Source organism: Pygocentrus nattereri, chromosome 23, assembly GCF_015220715.1.
Source record: "Pygocentrus nattereri isolate fPygNat1 chromosome 23, fPygNat1.pri, whole genome shotgun sequence".
NCBI classification, from domain to species: domain Eukaryota; kingdom Metazoa; phylum Chordata; class Actinopteri; order Characiformes; family Serrasalmidae; genus Pygocentrus; species Pygocentrus nattereri.
In genome coordinates, this window is record NC_051233.1 from 25,828,713 (window position 1) to 25,850,738 (window position 22,026).

At 40.1% G+C, this 22,026-nt stretch overlaps 1 protein-coding gene across 4 annotated transcripts in view; it reads left to right on the top strand.

The window, feature by feature from the left end:
• The window catches only part of drd2b (dopamine receptor D2b), a 55,946-nt gene that overhangs the window by 15,940 nt on the left and 17,980 nt on the right, over positions 1-22,026 (top strand). For all 4 annotated transcript variants that reach the window (XM_017699868.2, XM_017699850.2, XM_017699859.2 and 1 more), the window contains exon 2: positions 15,818-16,124. In XM_017699868.2, coding sequence (XP_017555357.1) covers positions 15,846-16,124 — 279 coding nt within the window. In that variant the 5' untranslated portion in view covers positions 15,818-15,845. The remainder of the gene's footprint in view (positions 1-15,817; positions 16,125-22,026) is intronic.

Genomic DNA, 22,026 nt, shown 5'->3' on the forward strand with positions numbered 1-22,026 from the left:
AAAACATTCTAGAAATTGCATCCCTGCAAAACTCTTCACTGAATCAAGCGCTCACTGGTGTCAAGAATCTTGAACTCGATGCCTCAGTGTTCCCAAGCCACTGAAAGAACCTTTGAAAACTCTTGGAAGTAAATATACTGGAGGTGCACAAATACTCATGCTGTATTGGTTTCAGCACTGATACCAGCATTTAAATACAGTATTGGCATTGTAGAGTACCACTAAAGCAAGCTAGTGAAAGTTAATAAATGACAAACATTTTAATCAAAGAGAAAGAACCAGATACACTGTTTGTTTGGTCATAGTTTTGGCTGTTGAATGATATTTGATATTTTATAAATAGAGATAGCAGGTTAGCCAATCTACACAAATTTAGTATAAACACTAAAATGACTCACTGTGTTGCCAATCCTGAACGAGATTTATGTTTGTAAGCATCTATAAACACATTTATAGTATGTTATAATGCATTCATAGGGCATTATATACATGGTTATAAATATTTATAAACATGAATGACATTGAATTACACTTTATAGCCATATTTATTATACATTATGAATTATTATTGTAATGTATTATAAGTAGTGTTAATAACATGCTATACTGTCATTGCCAATAAAGTCAGTCACAGCTTTAAGTGCTGTTAGGGCTGCATCTTTGGGGGTTTCAGTCCTGAATATTCAGATGCTCCAAACAGGCTGTTCAGCCTAGAATTATTGCTATTGTGTTTTTCTTAACCAGTGCTCTCACTTTAAACATTACATTACATCACAGCAAACCAAGTACCCTTCAGCCCCTCCCCCGAACCCCCTCTGACATCACACTGAGCACGAAGTTACTATAGAGGGAAGGCCTGGAGAGGGAGAGGCGAGATAGTAAAGCGCTATCATTGTAATTTGTTCCCTCAGTGGTTCTAACGTCAAGCACTAGATACCTTCACTCTGTAACACTACACTACACTACAGTCCATTAATGCTAATTTCTGCTAGCCTTCTAATACAGTGTTAAGTAAGTGTCAAGCTAATGGTGGTGTACATTAACTTTCCCACATTGGGTAAAACACTGAGGCAGTTTAAAATCTGACATTTGATGCCTGTGTTGTGCTTTATTGTGTATGTTTTAATGTTTCAGTATATACTTCAACTCAAAGCCTCACTCAACACTGGAGGAGGCTTTAGTACAGTATGATCATTTTACTTAGAATGGACAAATACAACTTATAAGCTCTTATAATTTGTTATGAACAGTACTTATAATGCAATATGTAAACAATTTTAATAAGCATGGCAATAAAGTGTACTGCATTTTTATAAATCTTTATAGCCATGTTTATGATGCCTTATGAATGCATTATAACATGTTATGACTGTGCTTATAGATGCTTACAAACATGACATTCATAAAAAGTGTTACTGAAAAAACTTACTTTACTTTTAATGTAAGTTAGTGCAACCAGTCATTTTTAGGTCATTTCTTTTAGTGCATTCATCTTGAAATGTCCTTTACAATGTAAACTTTTAAATTCTGTCAAAAACTGAAAAAAACATCCAAAGTGGTTTTCTTCCTACTACAGCGATTTACTTGGTTGTCCATTCAGTAAAAGAGGTAAACCGATGATGAAAACACATTGCTAAATAAAGATTTAGACAAAATTTCAACCAAATTGCTGCTAAGCAAAAATCCAGGCAGGCTCACCGGTCACGTTATCTGATATAATGTTACAGCACATCTGTCTCACAGCATCTTTTGGACGTCTGTTATAAAAAGAGGTGTATACATGTGTTACTGGTCGAAAACTGGCATATTTTGATTTAACAATGGAAGAAACATGGAAATATGGAACAATATGTATAAAATGGAACAAACAATGGAAATGCCTTTAAGGGAAGCACTGAGAATGAGTATTTGAGGACTCACTGGGAAACGCCAACAAGTACTTGAAGCCTTTATGCTTTCTGTGAGCTAGACCTCAAGGTACACTGACATCTAGCACATGTCATATTTTTGTTCCACACTGTAAGCAGGTTTGTATTGTATTTGGAAGTGATTTTATTGCCTGTGACATTGTCAGCAGTGCAGCGATATAGTCTGAACGCTGTTTGTTTGAAGTGTCCTGAGTCCAGGTTAATCTGTCATTCATGTTGGTTGAGAGTTATAGGTCTGACACATTTCTGTGCTGTAGATCTGACTGTAGCCATATTGCAGATATCAGACAAATGTATAATGTATATAGTTGAATACTGAAGTTACACAGTCTGAGCTTCTGTTTCCCCTTCATCTTTTCAGATCTTTCATCTGGGTGCAAGAGCTTGCACTGGCTATTGGGGGTCATCAATGACAAAGACAAGGCCATTCAATTGAGCTGTAGAGCATAATATTCATTCAACCTCTACTGCTCTGGTGCACAGGCTTGTTTTTGTCATTTATGATCCCCAATAGCCATCGACTTGATCAATAATTGCCCACCCTGCCCGGTAACATTTCTCCTCAGACTGAGAGCACTCTGCGTCTGCTGCTGTACCCGAGAGCAAGGCATATTTTACAGGGATAATTCGCCTCCCTTCACAGTTCAGCCTAAGGGAGACGTCTGGCCATTAAAACTGGGGAAAACAACCTACATGTGTACTTTAGTGTGGTCAGACATACAGGACTGAAAGGCACATGGCCTTTTTGTTCATCACTGTGAAAAATTACCTTTGACATGGACAGGCAGAGTCGCTGCTTGGTAGACACTCTTCTCTTCTCTTCTCTTCTCTTCTCTTCTCTTCTCTTCTCTTCTCTTCTCATTTTATTTCTTTTCTTTCCTTGTCTCTTATCTTTTTGGCATTTCTCTCCTTTTCATGTCTCTTCTCTTCTCCTTTTTCTTCTCATCTGTTTTCTACTCTTCTCTTATTTTTTGGCATATCTCTCTTTTACTTATCTTTTCTTTTCTCTCCTTTTTGTGTTCTCATCTGTTCTCTTCTCCTTTTTCTTCTCTTCTTTTCTTTTTTCTACTCTTCTCTCCTATTCGTGTCTCGTCCCTCCTTTCCAAGCCTCTTCTCTTCTAATGTGTTTTCTTTTCATATCCCTACTGTTCTCGTCTTTGCTTTTATTTTCTCTGCCCTTCTTTCTACACTATTTCCTCTTTTCTTCTTCATCTTTTCCATCCTCTCTTTTTTCCCTCTCACAGGCAGCCCTGCTCACAAATGAGATGAGACAGAGCAGGGGCGTAAGCCAGGCAGAGCTAGCGCTCTGCTAGCCCCAGGCAGAACTGGCAGATTTGACCGTATTGGCAGGGAGAGAGAAAGAGAGGAGAGAGGCAGTAGGCAAGAGTGAGAGGTTCCCTCGGTTAACTGCTACTTTGTGATGCAACCACAAGCTCAGGACAAGCCCCTGAGCCACCTGGGGGCTGCAGGGGATGCGCATTATCTGGTTTGGATGCAGGTTACCTGCCCTCAAGTCCCAGTTGAACGTTGAACTGCTCTTCTTACTAATTGAGACACAAAATATGACACATGAATGCAGGCTGATTGTGTCCCATCTTCTCACGTCTTTTTTTCACCAGCTAACGCAGTGTGATTAATTACTATGGTCGTGCTGCGTAGGAGATGTTATCTGACCACATCAGCGGGTCAGATGTGTATGCGCAGTATTTTGAGCACACCACAGTTCACTTGAGCCTGAAATCATTATAAATATATGAAAAAGGTTGTTCTGTCAAACCACATTACATCTTGTACTCTTTTTTGCAGCAGATCATACTCCAAGATAATCGTTTGTTTATCAACTGAAAGCTTTCATGTTTTGAATTATACAGCAGCATGAAGTGTTTGATTTTGCTGAAGTGCGTCTGTACTTTGATTTTGTTGCTTTCGCGCTCACGCCACATGGCGTTCGCATTGCTCCTGTCTGATTGTTCTACCCTTATACTTTGATTTGAAGGTTGGCCGCAAGGAATACAGACAGTTGTAACTTTTTGCAAGTTCAAAAAGCAGCCATCTTGTGTTCTTCTGAAACAAAAATAGTCTGGTGTGTTTACCTGCCCTTGCTGATGCTCATGCTGGCCCACTGTCATTTCCTGGCACTGCTGCTGAAGTGCTTCTGCTGGGCCCAGCCACACTTGTGGAAGACCCTCACAGCTCAATGAAAGTTTCACCAGCAGGGACATAATAAGGACGTGGCTGTCTTGCACTGCCATGCGGTGGCCCGGCCCGTGTCATCTCTGTGACTCAGGGCAGTGGTGCTTTAGGAGGCTCCAGTGTCATCTCCGCAAACGCAGTTGGAAACCTGTCATCGAGACTCCCTTTCCACCACATCATGCACCTAAGAATTAAGAATGCTGCTGCCCTCACGGTACCTCAGATTAGATCAGCGGCAAAGGCGAACCGACATGTTCTTTGCTGAGGTCGCTCTTTCATGCTGATCCGAGGTCTGTTTCTATTACTGAGTTCTAACCTTTGACCACTATAAAGGAAGAGACACAGCAGGTCTCAGATCAGCATGAAAGGGCAAATTTACAGCATGCTTTAAGCATTCTTTAACATATAAACTGAAGAAAGGTCACTGCTTTATTATACAAATCTGTCCTTTCAGCAGCTGGACTTGGGACAAAACTAAGAATAAAAGGATGTCTTGTGTAATCACAAACGTAGGCACAGTTATGGTGTCCTAAAGCAGAATATTTCACTGTGATTTCCATTTAAGGTTTTGCCCAAATGTCAAGATGACGAACAATCTGCTGAAGCTCAAAACATTCGGTTATCTTCCCTTTATGAAAAATCTATCAAAACAAACAAAATCGATGTAAAATCTTTGAAAATAGCTTTAGGGTATTTCAACAACCTCAACAAAGCAGTGAAAATACCTGTGAAGACAAATGTCACTTAATTCTGATCTTCTGCTATAAACTATGTATCGCAGCTGTGGGAACAAATTTTTGTTGGTTTTTTTTTACATAATTTAAAAATGTCTGCTGCCTTTTACATTGTGTGTAAATTTTGTGATAAATGGACCAAAACTAACAAACAGCCCAAAATGACTTGGAAAAAAATCTCGTTTCAATGACTTTCATTAACCCTGTACTTCATGAATTATAATAGCGATTTATATATATATATATTCAGACACATTTCTTGCATAAAAGGGTCCTTGATTTGTTTTTTTCTGACCCGAATATTTAATTCAAAAACATTTAAAGGAAGTACTGTGTGCCATGAGAAGAAATGATATAGAGCCGTGTGGCCTGAAGTGGTGAGACCTAGCTTGACATAAACTCATACAAAATAAAGTTTATATAAACGTAAACTTATACATTAACTTACATTAAAGTATGTTTTAGTTATCATTTTGGAAATATGAGGTTTATATATATATATATATATATATATATATATATATATGTGTGTGTGTGTGTGTGTGTATATATATCGCTGCTGTCGAAACAAAACCTTGTATCTACATTTTTGTCGAATTTCAGTTTTTGACCTAATTTAAAAATACATCTTAGCCTTTATATTGTGTGTAAATTTCATGAAGGACAGACCAAAATAAATGTCCAAAAATGACGTCCATTCTAGTCTGGTTCCATTCACTTACATTGAAAGTAATGAATGTTTTCATTATGTTACCGTTTTAGAGATACAAGGTTTTGTTCCTACAGCAGCAATATATATATATGTAGGTTAATATTGGAATGAGATGGCTTCCTCTGATATATGATACTGCACATAAAATTGTCTCCTTTGAGGCAGAATTGTTTAATTTCATGGCCGTAGAATTTGCAATACTGCTCTACCATCCTGAAGAGTTTAGATCCAACACTCCTGGCTCTACCATTCAGATGCATCTAAAGGCCTTCATTACCTGGATTAGGTGTGTTAGATTAGAATCTGAGCTAAACTTTGCAAAGTGGTGCATCTGTAGGACCAGGTTTGGGTACCCCTGCCTTACACAATGCTGTGAAAATAGACATATACTGAGGAAATTTGCTATTGTGTCTGATCTCTGGCTGTCAGGGAAGTTTTTAATACCTTGATAATTGCAACTGTGTCCAGAGGTGCAGCTGTGCCAAGGTCATGTCCGCTTGCAGCTTTGTTTTTTTAAAAAAAGAAACTGAACCATACAAATTGTGTGGAAGGGAAAATCAAAACAGATTAAGATAGATGGACAGGCTGCATTGGTGAGGGTGGGAGGTTGACACCAGTAATACCAGTAAGTAGGAGGAAACATGCCTACATTAAGTCTAATCAAAGTGTCACGCTCCATTGATTTATGCAGAATGTTGGTCAGTAATTGTTACCAGGTTGTTTGTTTGTTCGTTCACTCCTCCCCCAGAAAGGCCCTAATTCCTCCCTGCCAATATGCCTGATTTCTCCAGGGAGGAATTACAGAGTTCTAGCCTAATTCCTTTCACTCCAGAACAATTAAAAGACTAAAGATACACTGAAAAGAACATTTTTTCCAAAACTTAAATTCAGTATATGCTTTTTTATAAATTTGCCTTTTTATTTCTGGTTTAGAATGAATGTAATATATATATACAAACTGCAGGGTAATGAAGAAAAATTACTTTTATTATTGACAAAATCATGTTGGATATATGTATGTATACAAGTATTCACTCACCCATCTAAACCATTGAATTCAGGTGTTCCAATCACTTCCATGGCCACAGGTGTATAAAACCAACTACCTAGGCCTGCAGACTGCTTCTACAAACATTAGTGAAAGAATGGGCCGCTCTCAGGAGCTCAGTGAATTCCAATATTGTACCGCTACAGGATGCTATGTGTGCTATAAGTCCAGTCCTGAAATTTCCTCACCACTAAATATTCCACATTTAACTGTCAGTGGTATTATAACAAAGTGGAAGCGATTGGGAACGACAGCAATTCAGCCACGAAGTGGTCGGCCACGTAAAATGACAGAGTGGGGTCAGCGGATACTGAGGAGCATAGTGCGCAGAGGTCGCCAACTTTCTGCAGAGTCAATCGCTACAGACCTCCAAACTTCATGTGGCCTTCAGATTAGCTCAAGAACAGCGTAGAGAGCTTCATGGAATGGGTTTCTGTGGCCGAGCAGCTACATCCAAGCGTTAGATCACCAAGCACAATGCAAAGTGTCGAATGCAGTGGTGTAAAGCGCCGCCACTGGACTCTAGAGCAGTGGAGACGTGTTCTCTGGGGTGATGAATCACGCTTCTCCGTCTGACATCTGATGGATGTGTCTAGGTTTGGCGGAGAACCGCACTTGTCTGACTGCATTGTGTCAAGTGTAAAGTTTGGTGGAGGGGGGATCATGGTGTGGGGTTGTTTTTCAGGAGTTGGCTTGGCTCCTTAGTTCCAGTGAAAGGAACTCTATGCTTCAGCAGACCAAGAGATTCTGGACAATTTCATACTCCCAACTTTGTGGGAACAGTTTGGGGATGGCCCCTTCCTGTTCCGACATGACTGTGCACCAGTGCACAAAGCTGGTTCATAAAGACATAGATGAGCGAGTTTGGTGTGGAAGAACTTGACTGGCCCGCACAGAGTCCTGACCTCAACCCGGTAGAACACCTTTGGGATGAATTAGAGTGGAGATTGTGAGAGCCAGGCCTTCTCGTCCAACGTCAGTGTCTGACCTCACAAATCAGCTTATGGAGGAATGGTCAAACATTCCCATAAACACACTCCTAACCCTTGTGAAAAGCCTTCCCAGAATAGTTGAAGCTGTTATAGCTGCAAAGGGTGGGCCGACATCATATTAAACCCTATGGATTAAGAATGGGATGTCAGTCAAGTTCATATGCATGTGAAGGCAGGTGAGCAAGTACTCTTTGAAATACGGTTAAGGAGAATTCAAACTTTAAACATTAGAATTTCATAAAATCCTTATTACAGTCAGTAGCTTATTTAAAAATCTGTTTCACCTCAATATGACAAGTATCCAAGCACAATATGTGCTCACAAAATCCAGCGTTCTTTTTTTTTTTTTGCACTTCTACCTATGATATGTGATATTTCAAAAACTTTGGCTATACTGTCTTTGTTGTCAGTGTTCTAGCGATGTCTTCTGTTGTTTTGCTGTGTTCTGTGGGGTGCTGTGTTTTCATGTGGTGTATCAGTCTTGTAGTGCTGAGATCCGTGGGCATTGTACTTGAGATGAACAAAGTACCTTTACAAATTGCTTGTCTTACCATGAAGTGGTTCCACATGGCCAACTTTTTTACTGTTGATTTACTGCCGCTCAAACTGTTTGAACACATCTGTGCTGACCGACGCAGGAGAGCGAAGGACACAAACAGTATTTTTAATCTGTATTTCACTTTTACATTAACACTGAAACATGTGAGAGCGATTAGGAACAGAGATTTTGACACTATGTTGTTCATAAAACATGTTTGGCTGAAAATAACTTAAAGTGGCATTTATTTGTAAGTTTTTGGTTCAACCCTGCTAACAATCCCTTTCTCTATAAGTTAGTCAATATTAAAAATATCAAAGCACAAGGCAATGTTAAAGTTGAGCGATACATTTTTAGCTGTAGCATTTCATCAAATTGTGCTGTCCATGCTGGTAGAAACACATTATGTAAGGTTGACTTCAGAGAAAACAGAATACTTCTTCAGTCAAAACAAGCAATGCATGACATTCTTTCAGCATAGTGCAGCAGCATTCAGGTGATATGGTCCAATTTCATAAATGAAACCTAAAACATCACTTCATACCATGATATATTTGAATTTTTTCCCCCAAATATGCAACAGTATATCTATTAGGGAAAATGTTGGACCCTGTATCTAATATTTTTCATGTACATATCTGACGATGCTGATAGATAAACATTAAATATTAAGTAAATGTAGAAATTGAGACTCTATATACATGTAGCCAGGTTACTGAGAAATATTTAATACTATTCGTTTGTGGAGGGTTACAAATTCAGTAAAATGAACACAATATATGCGTTTTAATCCCAGTAGCCCAACACTGTTCTGCTCTTCTGGAGCACAACAAATATATCTTCAGTTTGAAATAACAATCAAACCTGAACGTCTGTCCCATGTTGAAATTATCTGCCAGTACTGATATGATTCTGATGTCATCATACATCTGCAGTACATACTGTATCTGCTGCTGAACGATATTCATTTTATCACTGTCACCCATCACAAAGCACCCTGGATATTTAGCCATGTAAGTAAGTAGGTCAGTGATGGTTTGGGATGCAGTCCATTTAATAACATTTCTATATATGGTGTCAAATGTGTACCAACAATTTCAAAACATTTAGACAGTAAGTATTTTTTGCAATATCTTTTGCATGATTCTAGTTTGTATTTCATGTTGTTTAAGTGGCTGGGTGAGACAAGGTCATGGAGATAGAAAGGCTTTAGTATGCATATTGTTTATGCATGCACCAATTCAGGATATTTCCTAGTCTCCTATGGCCAGACTGATTCCTAGCTGGGCTTCTTAAAGAGTTCTTAATCCTTAAGTGCATATAATTAAATACTAGCAGTCTAATTATATTTCTCATCGTCATAATCATCATCATCATCATCATAACAGTAATTGCAGCCGTCTCCAACAATTATGCCTCCAGGCTCAGACTCAGTGGGACAGATTAAGACATACAGCGCTTAATTACTGCATGTAAGAAGTCTTTTCAAAAACCTGTACCTAACTTGAAAATGCCTTGCACTCGAACAGTTCCCTGTGATTGGTTGTTGGAGGTTTAGCAGCTTTATTTCAATAATTCTGTGTCTAACAAAATTCCTGCCCTTCTGTGGTCATACTCCTATATGTCCTCGACCGATTAGGCAAGAACATTAAAGTTTAAAATCAAAGGGTCAATCTGTCTCTAATGGTTGGCTCATTAAGAGTGTAGTGCACATTTAGCTATTTAAATGAATAACCCCAGACAGAGGGAAGTAGAAGGAGGCCCAGTGTTTTTAAATCGCCCATTTATTGTCAGTGGTCCACGCAGAGGGATGGCGCTTATTGTCGATTCTGACAGAGCCATCATTTTGAAAGGCTGTTTGTGTAAATCTTTGACTCTCTGCAACACTCCTGTGTCCACACAGCGAGCTTTTGCCCTCGCACATGGATTCTCAGGTCACTGTACCATTGTAGAGTGACTGTAGTTGTTCCTTCTTGTAAATTGGCTTCAGTTTTTGTAATGGATTTTGTCAAGTGAAAATGATGTAGCCCCCATAAAGGGACTGGGAACCAATTCATCGTTTTCGCCTCACAGAGCAGAGACTGTCTTATTTGAACAGAGCTCTTTGTTCCTTAGGGAAATATCTGTTTCTTTTTATTTTTACTGATGCCCCTTTCAATGAAGCTTTCAGCCAGCATTTGCTGGGACATTTGGAAAGAGATCTGCCCATCCCTCAGAAGGCTCACCTGACCTCATCCCAGTACCATGTGCCATCCGTGAAGGAACATTAGATGTTTTCTGGTGCCAGACGGGCTGGTCTGAGTATTTCAGAAACTGCTGATCTGCTGGGATTTTCACACACAACCATGTCTAGGGATTACAGAGAACGGTCCGAAAAAGAGAAAATATGGTGGACGAAAATGCCTTGTTGATGTGAGAGGTCAGAGGAGAATGGGCAGACTGGTTCGAGATGATAGAAAGGTAACAGGAACTCAAATCACCAACCAAAATCTCTGAGGAACGTTTCCAACACCTTGTTGAAAGTATGCCACAAAGATTTAAGGCAGTTCTGAAGGCTAAAGGGGGACCAACCTTTTACCAACAAGGTCTACCTAATAAAGTGGCCAGTGAGTGTATAATATTAACATTGTACAACATGATGACTATCACCATTGTTGTCAGCAAAGCATAAATAAAAGAGGAATTTATATGTAAAAGGAACTCTTTCTTTAGGTTTTTGGTTTCCGGCGGAGTGTGTCCTGAATTGTAGTTTTGCTTTTGGTCCAGAATTTCCATTTTGGTGCATCAGTAATATCTAGTAACACTCATGAAGGTGGAGGATGCTAAACTGACAGTCTTTCAAAGAGGCTTTTTGCCTGGTTATATGTGGCTAATGGGGAAAATATAAATTCCTTCCAACATCTGCCTTCATTTGCCTATTATACCAGGACAACACAGGCCTACACCAAAGATCTGCCTAGCTTCAGCATCACTGCACAGCACTATTCATTTTTAATCTTCTCCTTCACAGCTTGGCACTAAATAAGAAGCAAGAACGAATACTGTTTCGGATAATATTTTCTGCCACTGCCTGTGCTCCCCCTTGAGCCTGGCCCCAGAACAGTTGTCACCCCCGCTTAATAGGTAACCCTATTAAGAACAGTTGCTACTTGAACAGCTATTTCTAGACCAATAATGCTAAACTTTGTGAATACTGTGCAGGCAGCTCTCTGATCTATACAGTTGCTCACCCTGCAAATTTCTCGGACTGACCCAGTTTCTGCCTTTGACCAGAGTAACTACACAAATAGTCATATAGCATCTATAAAGCCGGAGGGTGCTAAATTGGCACGTTCTCTGTAAGTCTTGAAGAATTGTCAAAGATTCATCAAGATAATGGAAAAAAATGACATAACTTCTCTCAGAGGACTGAATATCATTCATAGCCTCCACAGCATGTGGGATGGTGATAGGAGAACATTTATTTTCTTACCTAAGTGGGTGGCACAAAGTGTATACATAGTTACTGAATCTACAATCAATACACACTTAGAACAAATTTCATGGTGAGGAAATTGTAGCTGGGGCTTTTATGATTGGTGCTGTGGGGATGATGGGTCTTCTCGCAGTTTACCAGACGAGCCACCTGTAGACTGGTGTGGAATGGATTCCAGCAAATTAGAGGCAAAACTGATATTTCCCAGAGGATCTATGCTCTGGCTTATTGACCCAGAGGACCAAGGATTAATAAGCAGCCAGAGACTGGAGGTTTACTGTGCATTGTAGTTTTTAAACAGGCACGTTAACCGGGTGACTATTGAGCAGGTTGGCAGAAATGTATTAAATGTATTAATTTTAACCACATTTGATGGAAATTAAATCTGGTTTTCATTGCTTTGGTTTACTTCCTGTTATGTAGGTACAGCTCATTAGTATATCATTATATACAGTAATGTAGTATGTCCTGAAAAAGACTCCAGTTGATTCCAGTTGTTGGCCTAAAAGTAGCACACGGTTTGATGAGCAATGCATCATCACATGAAAAAACTGTGCTCTTCTGTATTTAATGGTGTGTGTGGCAGCGTGTTTCACCCCCTGGCGTCTCTTTCTATCAGATGTAAAAGGTGGGACAAATAATGCACCTGATGCAAAGACATTATTGATTATTCTAAATTAATTAAGCTTTACACTTTCTTATGTAATTACATTGAGCAGGTAATCTGTTAATTGAGTGAGATTGCCCTCCAGAGGGAAGGTTGTCTGGGTTGCTTGAGGTTTTTTATCCAATTTAGCTAAAACCAGGCGTGCTGGAAAGGATAAACGCGACGGGGAAGTGACATGCTGGATTACATCCCCTGTCCTTCATGAGCATGAGGCGTATGATTGAGGCTGAGCGCAGATTAGGCTGAAATTCCACACCTAAGAGCATATCTAATTCCCTCTATGCTGAGAGGCTACTGGGGAAAAAACGCAGCACAGGTTCAGTGAACTTTAGCCTTAGTTTTTCTCCCCTGGGTTTTTAAGGTTGCTGAATTTAATTTACACTCATTTAACCGTATTAACATTATGGAGTATTATTTTTTTTTAAATTCAGTCCTGTACATAAATATAAATAAGTCATTTGCATGATTTTTGGGTGTTAGCGGACCATTGCTACTCCGCAGGAGTTCTCATTAGCTGAGCACTGCACAGAAACAAGTCATTTGGCTGTTTTTGATGAATTTGTATGGCATATATTACTGCAGCGTAGGGTATTGGCGGGGTGTGTGGGGATGGATTCATGAAAATATCGACTGCCTAAAAGCATTTATTATTATTTATTCCTATTCTGTGTTAATTCAAAATCAAAAGCAATCATATTAGATATTCAGTTCAGTCAGAACTGAGAGCAGTGCAGTAAATGTCAACTGATGTATATAACAGAAATGGCTAAATATTAAATGGTACTGCTATCTTGGTGGTTGGGATAGTGTAGTGGTTAACACCTCTGCCTTCTATGCTGTAGACTGGGGTTCAATCCCTAACCAGGGCAAGCCCCCTACACTATACCAATAAGGGTCCTTGGGCAAGACTCCTAACACCACCTTGGCCTACCTGTGTAAAATGATCAAATTGTAAGTCGCTCTGGATAAGAGTGTCAGCAAAATGCCATAAATGTAAATGTAAATCTTAACCTAGCTAGCATGATAATAGCTGAGGAAGTGAGGATGAGCGACAGAAGGGCGAAAGTAAACCTATCCTCTGGTGTTTGGAGCTGTAGCATGTTAACAGCTAACGCTAGCTTAGCTGGCAGGTCAAAAGTGCAACACATCATAGTACAGGCTTGGTGTTAGACTCGCGAGGCCAGATGTGATCTCATAACGAGAGTAGGGACAATCATGGGAAATTTGGGGCTGAATGTGGGTGGAAACTAGGCCTGGGTAAAAGAGTGATGCACATCATTGATGACTGACAAAAAAACAATGATGAAGCTTAAAAGGTGTAAAGTGGCATGTTGGCAAACTGACAGAGAACAAGAGACTAATTTACCATTAAAAAGCTTCCTAAATATGTTGGGAAATGGAGTTCTAGTTTCTTCAACACGTGTGCAGGCATGTGCCCCAAAGAGAGAGTGAGAGAGAGAGAGAGAGAGAGAGAGAGAGAGAGAGAGAGTTTGTTAAGAAGCTGCTTGTTAGTCCTCTCTCCTACACAGCATAATGCTAGCTTTACCCCACAGCTGTTCCTCTTCTACTTAGTGTATTTTACAATAAGTTTAGCTTGAGTGAACTGAAAATAAATGCTGTTGTGCTTTGGAACTTCAGTTGGCCTCCGTGTTACTCACTACGGTAAAACTTCTTCTTCTTCTTTCGGCTGCTCCCTTTAGGGGTCGCCACAGCGGATCATCTGCCTCCATCTGGCCCTATCCATTGCCTCCTCTACTTTCAAACCAGCCATCTCCATGTCCACCTTCACTACATCCATAAACCTTCTCTGAGGTCTACCTCTTCTCCTTCTACCCGGCAGCTCCATCTCCAACATTCTTTGCCCAATATCTCCAAACTGCTCCACCTTCACTGTCCCTCTGATCTGCTCATTTCTAATCTTGTCCAGCCTTGTCACTCCCAACGAAAATCTCAGCATCTTCATCTCTGCCACCTCCAGCTCAGCCTCCTGTCTTTTAGACAGAGCCACAGTCTCCAAACCATACATCATAGCAGGACCACTACTGTTTTGTAAACCTTCTGTCACGCATCAGCCCTGACATCCGTCTCCACCCACTCCATCCTGCCTGCACCCTCTTCTTCACCTCTTTTCTACACTGTCCATTGCTCTGGATGGTTGACCCAAGATATTTGAAGTCATCCACCTTTACGACCTCTACTCCTTGCATCTTCACCTTTCCACCTGCCTCCCTCTCATTCACACACATGTATTCCGTAACACAGTAAAACAACTTAGCTAAATTAATCATGAATTTAAGGTAGAAAATATTGTGCAAATTATTTTTAGATGAACAAAGAACCTCATTCACCCATAACTTCTTAAGTTTTTTCATATTTTTTTCTTGAGAAAGGCCCTAAGATAAAGTGGATGTCAGATTCATGACGTATTCTTATTCTTGGCCTCTTGAGTGTGCATAGATTCTGTTTTGTGTGGGTTTTAAGAAGATTTTTTTTTTATTATTAATGGTTTGTGAATGAGGTCCATAGACTTTTTAGGGTGGGAACAAACTCTAAATTTCAAATTTCTCAACCAACAAGGTGTTGGATGTAACATTAGTTAGTATGGCTGAAATGTTCTCAAGAAAACCCACATTAACATCTGCATGTGTCTTGCTTCTGCAGAAAACCCATGAGCTAATAATAATAATAATAATAATAATGATAATAAAATCATGCAATGTAAAAACAGTTCCCTTGCAGGGGTGCACTGCTACAGTCCTAGAGGGCACAGTTTGGTAAGTTACCTGCTCAAACACACAGGTTTTAATTGGGTGTGTTTGAAGAGGGAAACTACCAAACTGTGCTAGACGTGTTTTGCTAGCCAGCTTGTTTTTTGTGCAATTGATTGTACTGCAGATGTTAAAATGGCCTAAAATGTCCCAAGACATGTCCCAAGACATGCATATATACATTTCTTTTGTTTTCCATCACTCTGAGGTGTTAATATAAAAGAAGATGAAAATCTTTATGTGTAAATTTCCCCATCAATAGAAGACAGCCCATGCGCCTCTCTTGCTGACAAATCAATGCTTTTTTGTTGCTGCTAAATGCATGTTATGGGCTTGAAAGGAAGAGTGGAATGGAACAGGTGTACTGTTGCAATGTGGGTGTCTCAACTATTATTCCCTCCAAATGAAGATTGGTGTGAAGCTTGACAACATTGTTTGAATTCAGCGCTTGCTTCCATTGTCTGTTTTTAATGACCTGTGCCGCCCACATCATTGAAAGCACTTGTGACTGCATTTTCCCATTAATTCATTTTTCCTCAGTACCTATCTGTGATTAAAACTGTATCAAATGTATTCTGGCCTCAGGCTTGCATAGCCACTTAAAGAGCAATGCAGTGAGAAATGGCAAGGTATGAATGCTAGAGTGCTTACAGCACTTAATGTTCTTTCAAGAGCTGAGTGCTTTGTGAAATTCAGCAATACACTGCATGCTCCTCACTTCCTTGGTACAATGTGACTGACAGATCACTCTCATTCTCTCAGTTTCAGGCGTCTTCTCTGGCAGGAGCTCATGGATTTCCTTGTGGAGTATGCCAACAATGAGACTTACCATGACAACGGGACGGAGGCCTTCAACAACACTGGCTGCGAAGCCAAGCACCAGTATAACTATTATGCCATGCTCCTGACACTACTCATCTTTGTCATTGTTTTTGGCAACGTGCTGGTGTGCATGGCTGTCTCACGAGAAAAAGCCCTGCAGACCACCACTAATTACCTGATCGTCAGCCTGGCAGTGGCGGATCTTCTGGTGGCAACGTTAGTCATGCCCTGGGTGGTGTATCTGGAGGTAAGAACCGTTTTTCTTAATTCATTATGTTAATCCATTTGACAGAACATGACAAGGTTGAGCTTGGAGCTCCATTAATTGTCGTATCTGTGCTCTGCCCACAAATATGGGATTTTTGCAGATGTTCTATGGTAAAGCTCAGCCAACCTTGCTACAGTGGCTACAAGAGAATGTGGACAGAGCATGGATAGATCAATTGTTTCAAACCAAGTAGTGCTTGTTACCCTACAGATTGCAGGACTAACCCAATCTTCCTTCTCAGCTTCTCGCATAATTGGCTTTATTTGGTTGAATATAATGTTGTGAGGAACACAATTCAGAGGCTTACTAAGCCAGGGTATTGCAGCGCTAGAGGTATTGCATGCTGCCTAAAGTAATTGTTGTACTGGCTCTGTTTGGCAGCTCCAGGGTAGGCGATTCTCTCCTTTGTCCTTGAAACATGCTGTCCTTTAGACTGTAAACTGTGAGTCCACAAAAGTTCCAAAACAACCTATACACAACAAACCTGAACTGCAAGCTAAAAGGTAGAGAGAGGGCGTCTCAGAACTGCAGCTGCAACCGTCTTTTTACAGAGAAAGAAGTCTAAGAGGTTTGCTTTTACAGCCAGGGGAAGCCTACTAGTTTAAGAGAAGCGAGGGATGAAGCATGTGTGTGTAGACCTTACTGCTTTAGGCCAATCAGTAGTTCATGATACTTTGTAATGATTGGAAAAACACTGCTTTGAGTAGCTAATAGTAAAATTAAAAATAGAATCATTGCCATATTTGTTACAAGCCTGCATTTTCGCCTTCTACCATGGTGTCTCTGGAGGAGCCTCACAGTAGTCTTCAAGTGTATTTTGAAGGTGTGACCAGCTACAAGGGCTTTGGGGCAGATACGTGGGGGCAGACAGATATTTTTTGACTAGCTGGCTTAATGCAAAGGAAACTACATAGCTGACATTACTGTATTCATTGGCCTTTACATTAGTGGTTGCGCTAGCAGTCAGGGTTTCTTTATTGCCATAGGAGCATTCTTAGTGATTGCATGTTTGCATAATGCATGCTGGGTAGTGTAGTGTTGAAAAGGTGATGCTATGCGAAATAAGCGGATTCTGTTGTCATCCTTAGTAATGAGAGAACATTGATGGACAAAGACACAAAGGATGCAAAAGTGTGAATCCTGTCCAACTGATGAGGCTGAGGGAAGCAATGCTGTGCTGCACAATGTTACATATAATGACAGATGCCATATTAAATGCTAGTTTTAGGCTGGAATGCTTAAGCGGTCATTAAGATTAGGTTGGATTTTTTAGATTAGGTTCTTTATTGTCCTCCTAAGAGGAAATTGTTTTTCACAGACTGCCATTCTTACATTGTTCTGATTGGACATACAAGATCAGACATTAGAAAACGACATACATTTGAATAAGCGCTAGTACAGGAATCAGACCCATCTATAAAGCATGGTTAAACACATGAGTTTAAACACCTCCTTTGAGAGCAGCTTTAGAATATCATATCAATTTTAGCTTGTTAAGGGCTGATACGGCTGAAGGCACAACACACCAGTGTTCCGTTTCTCCGGCCTGATGGAAATAAAGATATGAAGGAGTGCAGTGGGTGGTTAATTTCCTTGTTGACTTCTCTTTTGCCGATCATGACACGTTTTTGAATTATGATTTTTAAAAGAAACCTTTCGCCACTTTGGAATTGTTTGAGGTCAGTCGTGATCCAGGTTTTGCTTAGTGCTATGACAGCCTACTTCCAGTGTATGGTGTAATCAGAGGGTGAATGGTGAAGCACCGCTGGTACAGTTGCGTTTAGACATAAAGGGGCGATCAGTTCAGACTTCTCTTTCCAAACGTGTGTCGCTGTTTGCAGTACTGCCAGTTTGAGCATATCTGTAGGGTTCACATCAAAACAGAGCGATCCCGTTTGATGAGACAACCTGTTTAAACTTTAAAGGAAAGGACAGATGAGTGTCAGATACAGTATGTGAAAGAAAATCTAATTTGAATGCTTGTCTAGAAATCCCTGTAAGTGCGAGCTTGAGCTAAGAGAGAATATTACTATAACAGGATGGTGAAGATGGCGATGGAGATGGCTGACATAAAGAGCTCTTACATGTGAAAGAAAACTAGGAGGGCTTTTTTTTACTCTGAGATAAATAACAACGTCTAAGCTAAAACACAACCTGTATCTAAAAAGCCACATACTCTGGGAATCCTCTAATTGCCAATACCACCTTGAAAAATGGAAGAGATGTCTTAATGCATTTGGTTTAACCACACACAAGACAGCCTGTCTTCTGTGGTTTAAGACCTGAAGGTTTTCTCCCTTGAATGTTCATATCGAGTGGTTTTCATCAGATTTCAGGGCTGCTCCGGACTCTCGGCTTGTTAAAGCCTAAATGCATACCGGCACAGCTGCTCCATGAAACTTGCATGAGCCTCCATATCATGGTTTAAAATCAAAGAGAAGTCTTTCTGCTGACATTTCCATTTTTTCCCCCTCAAAAGTCCTGTGGCTAGACACACTTGACTTTCTGTTCAGTGTAGGTCAAGTGAAACAGATAGAGGCATGGTGCAGTTGAAAGGAAAATGCATGAATGAGTGTCTACACCCCTGTGGCACACCCTCTGAGGGTCACTGCTATGTCATGCACGAGGACTGGATAATGGCTTAGGGCATCTTGGGCCACTTCAGGTGGCAAAAACTGCTCTTGGGCTTGCACTGCATGATCAGTTTCATCCTGCTGACATGCAACAACTAGGGTTGCCTCTGCTTGCTGCTAAATTATTATGCTGCTATTTTTTTAGCTTCTCAACACCAGCACTACCACCTAAAAAGTAAGTCTCCAAATCCAGCCCTACATTAAATTCGGCTGAAGCACCTTTTATTTTTGGGAGTTTTTTCTTTTCTTTACCTTTCCTCGGAATATTTTTAGCAGGACATTCACTCATCGACTGTTGGTGGATACTCAAATAATACAATTTGTCACAATGCACTTAGTGCTTAAAATTTGGGTAATTCCAACAATCTTGTAAGATTAATTTACACTATATGTACTTTACGTGTTTAATCTGTTCTATTCATATAATAGAAAAAACATTTCTTTTCAATAAAAGAGTTTACTATTGGATTTGTTAAAATCTCAAACATACCATTAATGTTACAGTCCCATATATGGACACAAAGCTGCAGCCCATTGTGAATGTATTGCCTTTGTGATGTGATGAAACCAGCGTGTGTACATACTGTACATACAGAACTGAATTTACATGTATCAGTCTTAAAGGCACAATATGGTTTGGAGACTGTGGCTCTGTCTAAAAGACAGGAGGCTGAGCTGGAGGTGGCGGAGATGAAGATGCTGAGATTTTCGTTGGGAATGACAAGGATGGACAAGATTAGGAATGAGCAGATCAGAGGGACAGTGATTAGAAATGAGCAGATCAGAGGGACAGTGAAGGTGGAGCAGTTTGGAGATAAAGCCAGAGAGGCCAGGTTGAGATGGTTTGGACATGTGTTGAGGAGGAATAGTGGATCTATTGGGCAAAGAATGTTGGAGATGGAGCTGCCGGGTAGAAGGAGAAGAGGTAGACCTCAGAGAAGGTTTATGGAGGAATAACTAGGAGTCTATTAGAACATATCAAATGATAAAAGTAAATTTAATAAATGAAGATTCAAATGAGGAAGTATGAAAGACAGCAAATCAAGTATGAAAAGGGAAACATTAATAATAATAATAAAAATATAATAATAATAAAACAGAAATTAAAACATACATAAAATGTTAATGAAATCAAATAAAAAAAGAAAAAAAAATCTGTGTTGCAATTGAGAAAGTTATGCACATAAAGTTCTTTTCTATTTACTTTTTAGGACATTGAGCAAGAGCCCAAGGTGCTAGATGACACAAGGAGATACTTATTCCAATATATTTTTCCACCGTCACATCATAGAAGTCTGTGTGACAGACCATTCCTTATGATATGACATTCCACTTGTCTTGCCAGCGACTTTGGTGCTGAATCAGTCATCCAATGTAAGCCATCTTTTAATTATATACTCCGACAGCCAAGACGACCATTTATAATGCAAACATTTTTGCACAAGGGAAGTGACATCTTTTGTATGGGAGCTGGTAACTAGCACAGTCATTTCTCGAAGCAATGCTGACATGTTTTTTCTGCTTGTCTGAGCCCATGTTTGGGGCTGTGGGTGTTGAACAATGAAACCACAATGAAATCTGCAGTAGTCCATGCAAAAATATGGGATTTTGTTATTACTATAAGTTATTAAAATATTGTTTTCTTCTCTGTAGCGCTTGTTGCTCATCCATAATTATGAGACACTGAAGCATAGTGTGACTCAGGGCCGTCACTACATTGTGAAAATGCACTTGCCTTTGGCACCTAATTGAAATCACGTCATGTAACAGCCAACCAGCTGATTGAAATTCAAATTTTGAGAACACCTAGAGCTGCAGGTAAGCAGTGTTTTCTTTGTGTTTGCCTAGCTGACGTTACTGTTGGAGTGGGAAACTATTTTGGCTGCCTCATTTAGTAAAGCCCACAGACACCTTGCTAGTGCAAATGAGAAACAGCTGACTCATCCGGACACAAGTTCATGCCGGTTTGGCATTGCTTGGGTACATTTCATGGAGCGGTCCACCTGTGTTACGCCACTGTTGCCATGGAACCTCTGCAGACCTCGCTAATCCAACATTTAAACGTCCAGAATTCTTCAATTAAGCATTCTTGATATAGACACAGATAAAGTGCTGATTGGAGTAACAGGACATTCATTGTCTCCCTGATAGCAAACAGTGGTGTCAAGATGAGGAAGGGGTTTTAATCGATGGTAAAGTCATGCACAGGAGAGGTGGAGCCATGGTGACAGCCAAGATGCTTAATGATGCTCCACGTCCTGTCTATGAGCATTAGTCAGTCTTTCTGTCAAAAGTAAACAAGCACTCAAGTGGGCCTCAAGTTCTAGGAAGACATAAGGACTTGCTGTAACTGAGCAGCTGTGTTGGGTTCTAGGAAAGGTCTGTCATGAACAGGCATTTTTTAAAAGTTCAAATAATCATAATTTTTTTTATAAATCCAGTAGTAGATTAAGATTGTATGCATATGAGCTTCTCTATAATGTTATACATTTTAACGTGACAGAATATCATGGACGCTTATGGGTAAAAAGTGAATGAGAGGCTTTACTAGTGAAAACAGAATCTGCAATCATAGGTTACAGGCAACAAAAACTAGGCAAATATTCCGAAAGGAATCAAGCAAAAAGCAGGTCAACAAACAGGGCAGAACAGGAGTGAACAGTCAGAAATAGCACTCAGTAGCTCTGTGGAAAGAAGCAATACCTCGCAATGAAACTATTGATGAGCCCGGGCTTAAACTAAATGAATCAGAAAAGAACAGGTGATACAAATCAGTACTCTGGGGAACTGGAGCGCTGGTGAGGCTGGAGTCACGTTCTCTCCCAGGGGATTCTGGGAGATTGAGTCAAGGAAGCATAGAAAGACCAGATGACAAACTCTGCACTGCAACACCAGAAGGTAGCACCTAGTAGCAGATAATACAAAGCACAGCTATAGTACATAGGAAGCGTTGCTGAAAAGCACAGATAAACAAGAAGCTCAGGTTCCTTTTACTTTCTACTCATATCGATTTAACGCAATAAAATCTTCAATGTTATTTAGTGAATTTATCACACTGGGTATCAACAATCGTCAGACAGTCTAGTGCAATTTGCCACTTAGCATGCTAACGTACCACCTACTATGACGAGAATAGACGATTTGATTGTCACACAATGTGATACATGCATCATTGCTCAAGTGATGCTTAAGGGTGAAAATGGCACTACAATCAATACAGACCTGTAGGAAACTCTCATAGTTCTGTA